We start from the raw sequence: 9120 nt of genomic DNA, 5'->3' as shown, positions 1-9120 counted from the left end.
AATAGTGTGCAGTAGCGCACACAGTGCAATAGCAAATCATGAAAATATGTGAAGTACCTAGCAAATTGAAAAGCATGCAGTAACTAGTTTTATTCGGCTATGCTATGTATTGTTACTAAGTAGGTACTATATAGGTCTATTATTTTAAAATATTTTGGTGAGTATTTGTCGTTAATGTTTTTAAATAGATACATAAAAACTTATTAGGAACCTAATGTATTAAGTTTTTAAGATTTTTGATGGAACGAATAATTTTTTATATCATACAACAACTTTTTCCTATGAACTATTAAATAAGTTTTAAGAGTTTACGAGTCATTTTAGGAGCATATACCCGTAAGATGATATCACATTAAGCCGGGTCCACACTAGGACGAACATTGTTGTCGAACATGTTCGTTGAGAATGTTTCACGGTGAAACTTTCACCTAGTCTATACGCCGAAAATCGAAAATCTGCTGTCGGGTAGACGTCGTATACCGGCGTTATGTACCAATACACCCCCACCCGGCCCACCCGCCACTCTAGAACAACCAGCTGTTACTATCATATTTTTATCTTTGCTAGTTTCTTATCAATTATTATATTCTGATTACAAGATCTGTGATACTTGTTAACTATAATATCAAAGTTGAAATTAATGTAATTACTAAATACTAATTACTATATTTTTAAAGACGGTAACCGGCCAACATAAGAAATTATAACATTTCATATTTTGGCCAATTTACTATGGTTCAATATAGTTTTTTTATTCTTTTAAATTACTCAAATAGTTAAGATGTAATTGAATGATTTAGATTCATATAAAATTTTTATCATGTCTTTTAAACACATTAGTCAGTTATTACCTATTCGTCAATTTGGTTTTATAAAATACTATAGTAATTTCTCAAAACAATATGATGTGATTGTTGTTGGTGGTGGTCATGCCGGAACTGAGGCATGTGCCGCCGCTGCTAGAATGGGAGCGTCTACTTTATTGGTGACTCACAAAAAATCATCAGTCGGTACGTTTAAAAATATAATCGTAACAATTTTCATCCACGGATGTCAAATCCTGAATTTTGATTTGTTTTCAGGAGAGATGTCATGTAATCCCTCATTTGGTGGCATTGGCAAGGGACATCTAATGAGAGAGATTGATGCATTAGATGGACTTTGTGCAAAAATCTGTGATCTTTCAGGCATTCACTACAAAGTAATGTGATTCAATGCAGAATATTTTCTTTAAGTATAATTATAGATTTTAAATCGCAGAAAAGGACCAGCTGTATGGGGTCTAAGAGCACAAGTTGACAGAAAACTCTATAAAATGCATATGCAAGCAGAGCTTTTTGAAAATACTCCTAATCTTAATATTATTGAAGGATCTGTAGACAACATTTTGCTTGACAATAATAATCAATGTACAGGAGTGTTATTAGGTACCTAGTATAATATATTATATTATTTTAAGATTATACAGAGTACTCAGTAAATAGTTGATCATGTTTTTTCTCACAGCATCATTCAGTTAATAAAATCAATTTTGTATGTGACAAATAAAAAAAACCATAAATTATGCTCATACCTATACTAAATAGTAATTACTTATAGGTACTTTGAAATTTTTTTATGTTGTAGATTCTGCATATATATTTCAATAATTTCATATAAATTCAATATTCTTAAAATATAAAACTAGTTAAAGGTAACAAACTTTTCCAAATTTTGAAGAGTTTTTTTATTATTATTATTTTGTCTTGATTTATATGCATTTATATTGAGTATAATATGTAATTCGAAAGGAATAAGAAATTGGAACGGTTTGTTTAATGACTATTATTCGTTTATACTGTTTTTTTGTTAACAAAGTAAATTGTTTTATTATATATATATTTTATATTGTACTTAAATTTTGAACTGTGCAGTTTGTTTTTATAATCATAACTTTAAGTTTATTTTATTGCACATTATTAAAAATCTATTTTCTATTATCTATTTACATTTTTTTGTCAAGGAACAGTCCACAATAATAGTTATTAATTAATTTTTATTTGTTTATAGTATGTTTTTCTTGCAATATCTTGTAGCTACTGATAGTTTAGTATTTTATAATTTTACAGTAGGTATACATCAATTAATAATATAGTAGAATATATTAGTAAATTGGTTTAAATAAAATATATATATATTTATTTTTAGTTTGAATTTGTGACAAAAAGAGTTTTTTTGGAAATTATTTTCTTATGATATCGAAAATAAAAAATATCATTTCAATTTATAAAAATACATATATTTTTGATAAAAGCATATTTAAAAAAAAATGTAGAGCATCTCAAGTATATATTTCAAGGTTTAGGTTAAGACATTGAAAAAATTAATCTTAGAAAATTAGGACCCTCTTAATAAATAAGCTTATGTGTATTCTTAGTATAAATTAGACAATATTTTTACTAAAAACAAAAATACAATAATTTAAAAGACTTTTAAATCACTTAGTTAACATTTGCTCAACTATTTTTCCTGTACACAAGAATAATAATATTTTAATGCAATATTGATTTTTTGATTATTAGAAAATGGAACATTAATAAGAACTAAATGTGTTATATTGACTACTGGAACATTTTTAAATGGTGAAATGTACAGTGGAATGACTGTCAAGCCAGGTGGCAGAATAAATTCTAAGCCTTCCATTGGATTAGCCAACACTTTAAAAAGATTAGGGTTTAATACAGGAAGAATGAAGACTGGTACACCACCTCGAATTGAAAAGCAATCTATTAATTTTACTAATTTGAACTATCAGCCTGGAGATGATTTACCAACACCGTTTTCATTTATGAACAATTCAGTTTGGCTGAAAGTAAATAAATATGTTATCACCCTGTTTATTATAATATATTGTTTTTGTTTTGTTATTTTAGCCTGAAGACCAAATAAAAAGTTATCTGACGTATACAAACAGTAAAGTTCACCAAATTGTAATTGATAATTTAAGTGTAAATCGACATATCAAAGAAGAAGTAAAGGGTCCTCGATATTGTCCATCACTTGAATCTAAATCTCTCAAGTATATATTCATAATATAATATATTTTAATAGTATAAATTATAATGTTTAGTTCAAACATAAACAATATTTTTAGATTTCGCGATAGAAATCATCAGATATGGCTCGAAGTAGAAGGCTTTGATAGTAATATAGTTTATCCAAATGGCCTATCCTGCACGCTGCCTGAAGATTTGCAAGTTAAAATGATAAGAAGCATAAATGGACTAGAAAATGCCAACATTGTCCAGTATGGTAAGGTGCAGTTATTTTAGCTTAAAAATATACTAACAGGATATATTCAGGGTATGGAGTTGAATACGATTATGTGGATCCACGAGAACTGTATCCCACATTGGAAACCAAAAAAATTGGCCGTTTGTTCTTTGCTGGTCAAATAAATGGAACAACTGGCTATGAAGAAGCAGCTGCTCAAGGCATATTGGCTGGAATAAATGCTGGTGCCAGTGTGAGTGTTAAAAAAATATTTTTGTGTATGTTTAAACTTTAAAATGTTATACATTTTTTCAGTCCCTAAACAGAAATAGTCTCACCCTTAGTAGAACTGAAGCTTATATTGGCGTACTTGTTGATGATTTAACCACACAAGGCACAGATGAACCCTACCGCATGTTTACTGGTCGAGCTGAATTTCGTTTGCATCTGAGACCTGATAATGCAGATATCAGACTGACACAGAAAGGTTCTTTTCTAACAATAGAATAATTAAAAGATTTAATTATAATATAATTTATAACATTTTATAGGTTACGACATTGGTTGTGTCAGTAAGACACGTTATGATCAAACACTAAGTATACGTTCCAGTTTGGAAGAAGGAACCAAACTATTAACATCAGTTTCGCAGACCATGTATAAGTGGAAGAAATCATTGGGCTTAAAAACATCTAGAAATCCAGAGACCAAAACGTGTGTTTAGACTTACATACACTGTTCCCTGAGAGAATGTGGTTGCTCAAAATCCAAACGTGTTGCATACAGCCGTAAAAACCAACCTCCCCACTTCTTGCTCTAAGTCTCATACCCGAAGTAAGAGCACATTCTTTCAGTGAACGGAGTATAGTATAGTTTGTATAAAATAGATACAAACATGTTTTGTAATAATTCTAATCATGTCATAGGGCATTTGAAATATTGGGTTTATCTAATGAGGGAATTACATTACGACAGTTAGAAATGATACTTCCTGATCATTTTGGTGGAAAATTTGAAGATAATCGAATTGGGGAACGTCTGAAAATTGAAGCTTTGTATCAAGCATCTATTTATGATCAACAAGAGGATATTGAACGTATAGAAGTTGATCAATCTTTACTTGTACCTAAGGACATAGATTATACACAGTAATATATTAGTATTTCATTGTCAACATAAACATATGCTATGTAATGTTTATATTATTACTCTTTTATTTACAGTACATCCCTTAGTATATCAAAGGAAGAAATTGAAAAGTTATCTTACATTCGACCACAAACAGTATGTAACAAATAACATAATTAAGTATTTTGTTGATTCATTAATTTTTGTTTTTAGATTGGAGCTGCTGGTCGAATACCTGGTATTAAACCCAGTACTGTTTTGAGACTATTGTATTACATTAAAAACCAAAAGATAAATATATCAATCAATTAAGTATGCATATTTTGTGTACTATTTATTTTATTGAAAAACTTAGTTGTTACTGAGATATTGATCATGATACAGTAGAACCTCGATTATCCAACTAATTGGTCCCGTACCTAGTTCGAATTCCGGAAATTGTTTAAAAAATCAATGTATATGTATTAGTATTACATATTTATTATTATTAGGTATATTAGAATTTAGAATTATATTGTGTACATTTAGAAATATATAATCACAAAATACTTAGGAACATAATATGTTTATAAATATTATTTTGACAAAATTATTCATTTTCATTTGATGCAAGCGCAACATACTTTTCTATAGCTAAGTCTCGCAAACATTCGGATGATCGAGATTCTACTGTATTATTCATTCAATTTACAAAATGTTTATTCAATTAAAACAGTATGATTATAACTTAAAATATTCAACATAATAGATCAATTAAATCAACGATTACAATTAACATGTTTTGTGGTAAGAGTTCCTCATTAACCACTTCCATAAATACCCTGGTTTTTAAATATTTTAACGTTAAAATATATTGATTGGTTTTGTATAATACCGTTTAGTTATGTTATTATACTATTATGTATATAACTATTATAACTATTTAGGTTAGATTATGTTAAAATAATAAAATTAGGATCAGACAGCGTTTTAATAGGCTATTTAAATACACTGCTGTCGTTGGCTCATAACTACGGTAGGTATCTTATTTTATATATTATAAATTATAATTTGTTAAAAGTATAATACATGAAGTTGAATATTTATAATATTAAATTATTTGAAATCTGTATAAACTATAAAGAGTATACTATTATTATAATATTATGTCTTTAACAACTGAATGCAAATTTTGAAGTTCCTTACAAATGGTTTTATTTTATATGGCAAAAGCTAAAATTGTTAACTGTTTCACTTAAAATGTATAGCAGGTACCTACCTAAAGATTAATTTTACTGAATTCGGGTAAAACGTGAACCCTATGTTATTTCTTGCCATCTATCTGGTCTGTAGAGGACTTGCAATCTAAACAACTGGTTGCTGGATACCCATTATGAACGTGGCACAGCTAACCTTGCCACGACACTGGTTAGCTTCTTAACTTCTCCTAGCTTAGGAAATTTACTGTACACTGAAACTTCAGCACAGTTGTTTATGAAAGTTTCCCGATACTGAAATTTGTACTTATACCATTGGATTATTACAGGCTTATGGTACGATGATATAAAATTAGAACTCTTAAGGACTATAAGGAGGCAATCGGATGACATTTTTTTAATGTTAGAGAATAATATAACATTATATTGTATTAACGTTTCAGCTTACCATGATAAGATATAATATGTGAAATGTTAACAAATTTAGATAATTATTTTAAGAAATAAAAATTTAAAATTTTCCCCCTTCCAACTTTTTTAATGTATTTTTCTGTTTTGTTGAACCGCCATCTTTTTTCATCTCTTCACGATATCAAACATTGAAACAATATAGTTTTTGGGATATTATAAACCTGATGTCCGTATTGTGTGTCACATAAGACATAGTTTAACATGTTTTATGTGACACAAACATTTACTGTGCATACCGACATACCGACTTTTATAACAATGTTAAAGTCTTACACAGCTACACTTACATGTTATTCTTCTTCTTTTTTTTGTCTAGAGTCCGGCAACTATGGTCATTAGTTATTGTAGGGGTTACGGTTGGTTGGCAACACGTGTATGTGTAGCAAGGTTTTTGCTACTATGAACCCGGGTGGTCACTGGTCACCCATCCAGAAACTAGTAGCATCGGCCGTTGCTTACTCTCAATCACGTCGTGTGATTGATTTCAGCCACTGCGCCGCGCCAAACCACACACGTTATCTTTATTATGGATATAATCGAATACTCTTATAGACTAGTGACTACACATAATAAGTACCTACCTTATAATATGTATAATATGTATTATATATGTATTGATATAATACCCCCTAATATGTATTGATAAAAACGAATAACGATATTTTTTTATTCAATATCATACACAACATATACTACATACCTATAGGCTATAACAATAAACACTAAACCGTTCATAAGTGCCTACTCGGTTATTTTACAAGCTCACACATTTTTATAATAATTATTGATAATCGACTATTTAGACAATATAGGTATTCGTATATATTTTTGCTGTAATAATCGGAAATGTTTTGATTCTTAGTCTCGTATTTATCAGTATTTATGATGTGTGTACCTACATTACACGTTGGAGTGTTATCGATATCGAACTACTGTAACGAGAGTGTATACAGTAGGACACTAGGATGCTAGGTTTACTATTATAAAAATCAATACGCAATACTTAGTGCCTATACATGAACGATGGACGCATTACTTGTCTGTGTACTGCAGCACTCAAATAAAATATTAATATAACAATTTGTTTTAAATTAATCAACTATAATAACTATAAAGTAGGTAGAGTTATATTTTGGTTCATTGGCGTAAGTGTCCGAGTAGTCGTTACATCCATCAACCACACTCTATAAACGGGAAATAAATAAATATTGTTTGAGTAACGGGACCCCCTTTTTTTTGTGTGTGTTTGAGTCACTTCATGGGAGCTGCACGTTTATCACATTACTTGGCTCCAAATCTCCAATTTTCCTTGGCTCCTGAGTAACGGGATCTCGCAGATGATAGTGCACCTGTTTGATTCAGCAAACTCGACGCAACGAGATTTATCAGTTATTGCTCTTATATTCATATTATCTATCCATCACGTAGAAAATCGTGACGATATCGTTTCTGAAAACAAAATAATAATGATAGTTATATTCAGTTATATTAACATCGTTATATTTAGTCTAGATATAGTAAAAATAAAAGTTATCTTATCAATAATATAGTACCTACCTATAATAGATAGATGAGTGGCAACTAGATAAATCATTTTTAGGGTGGAGGGAGGAAGTCTACATTTACATAAGTTATTTGTCTTATGACTAAAAATGTACTTCCATATATTATCTGACAACGATTTATAAAGAGCTCATCCCTGCTCATTCATTTGCTCTCCTTTATAATTTCACTTGAACCTTATATAGTCACATTTACTATATTATATTTAGGCATCAATTCTTTTTCTGAACACATTTAAGGGGATTCGATACCGTGATTTTCTGTTTTTGTCTAACACACGCGTGACATAGTATTGTAGACTTATTTTTTGCCAAACATCACCAATTGATCTAATGATAATAATTCTGATAACAGATTTGAATTTGCGTCAAGTCTACTTGAAATTGACTTTCCCACATTTTTGATATTATCCCCCAAATTCCTAAAAATGTCATATTAAAAAGAGTATTTCAATTTTCGGAGAAGTTAAAATCAAAAAATCAAAAATGTGGGAAAGTCAATTTCAAGTTGACTTGACGATAAATTCAAATCTGTTTTTAGAATTCTTATCGCTTCATTATATCAATTGGTATGTTTGGAAAAAACACGTCTAAAATACTATATCGCACAAGTGTTGAACAAAAACAGAAAATTACGGTATCGAATCCCCTTAAAACAAAATATAAATATAAACTTGGTAGAGACATTGGATTTTTGAAAACTCAAAAACAACTGTTTTATTTCGAATGTTTAGCTGGTAAAGGCCCCTATTATTTTAAACAATTAATAATAATAACTAATATTAAAACAAAAGTCTGGTAAGTGGATGTCGCTCTGCTGTACAGTAGGTTACAAGTGGGTCAATGTATAATGGATTGTATTAAATTTGGATTCAATTATATAATATTGTATAAGAAAAACGATTCAGAGTGGAGAAGGTTTGTCAGTCTGGATATTTTATACTGTTATTATTCATAATAGCCTGTAAGTTGAAATGTCGAATTAATATTATATTATTATTTTTTATTCATTTCTATGGTCTAACCGTTTTTAGCGGTTTTTTGTAATTTGTCGGTGGTTTTTCCCGTGGCATTAATTTACTATTGATAAAATCGAAAAATGACCTCTTTAAAGTTCCATCTTGATCCAATTTCCTAAAATATAAGATACTGTATGTTAAAATCGAGGCACTCCTTCTGGTGGAAATTTTGTATACAGGATAAAAAAATAATAAGCACCATTGTAAAACCACTAGCTTCCTCGCTCTGCTCGGAATCTAAAATGTGATGCTCTAATAACAGAAATAATCTCTGGAGATGTCATCTTAACAATAATAATTGTAAAAAAATATAAAAATGTTTTGCCCGTACTATAGAATATGGCTAATGGTGTTAATAAGCTGTTACAGGTTAGGTTAGGACGTTCGGTATACGGTTAATGATGCACACACGCGATCCAAAACTCGTTTTGTCGGGTCTGCGACGATGAAAAAAACTGATGTTATTCAGTGCATTTCTGGTTTTCTACAATA

General features: G+C 29.7%; 1 protein-coding gene across 4 annotated transcripts; it reads left to right on the top strand.

The window, feature by feature from the left end:
- The first annotated feature begins 615 nt into the window (after positions 1 to 615).
- On the top strand, positions 616 to 6555 carry LOC132939659 (protein MTO1 homolog, mitochondrial). 4 transcript variants are annotated; one of them, XM_061006946.1, is made up of 13 exons: positions 616 to 1010; positions 1083 to 1201; positions 1247 to 1427; positions 2562 to 2851; positions 2913 to 3058; positions 3134 to 3291; positions 3342 to 3505; positions 3568 to 3739; positions 3804 to 3966; positions 4179 to 4400; positions 4476 to 4536; positions 4594 to 4692; positions 5906 to 6555. In XM_061006946.1, exons 1-12 carry the CDS (start codon positions 821 to 823, stop codon positions 4690 to 4692), a joined length of 1965 nt encoding a protein of 654 aa, XP_060862929.1. In that variant the 5' UTR covers positions 616 to 820; the 3' UTR covers positions 5906 to 6555. The 4 variants fall into 4 exon arrangements, 3 of the variants coding, with proteins under 3 accessions (XP_060862929.1, XP_060862928.1, XP_060862930.1); XM_061006945.1 differs by lacking the exon at positions 5906 to 6555 and having other exon boundaries at positions 4594 to 4699; XM_061006947.1 differs by lacking the exon at positions 5906 to 6555 and having other exon boundaries at positions 872 to 1010; positions 1261 to 1427; positions 4594 to 4699.
- Positions 6556 to 9120: the final 2565 nt, after the last annotated feature.

Source organism: Metopolophium dirhodum, chromosome 2 (genome assembly GCF_019925205.1).
Source record: "Metopolophium dirhodum isolate CAU chromosome 2, ASM1992520v1, whole genome shotgun sequence".
Classification (NCBI taxonomy): domain Eukaryota; kingdom Metazoa; phylum Arthropoda; class Insecta; order Hemiptera; family Aphididae; genus Metopolophium; species Metopolophium dirhodum.
This window is presented reverse-complemented; position numbering and strand designations above follow the sequence as displayed.

Bases quoted from the DNA above. Each gene is read 5' to 3' on its own strand.
- LOC132939659 (XM_061006946.1), top strand. From the start codon at position 821: ATGTCTTTTAAACACATTAGTCAGTTATTACCTATTCGTCAATTTGGT. The intron at 3,059-3,133 runs GTATATATTCAT...CAATATTTTTAG, and splicing joins CTTGAATCTAAATCTCTCAA to ATTTCGCGATAGAAATCATC. The intron at 3,967-4,178 runs GTGTGTTTAGAC...ATCATGTCATAG, and splicing joins AGAAATCCAGAGACCAAAAC to GGCATTTGAAATATTGGGTT.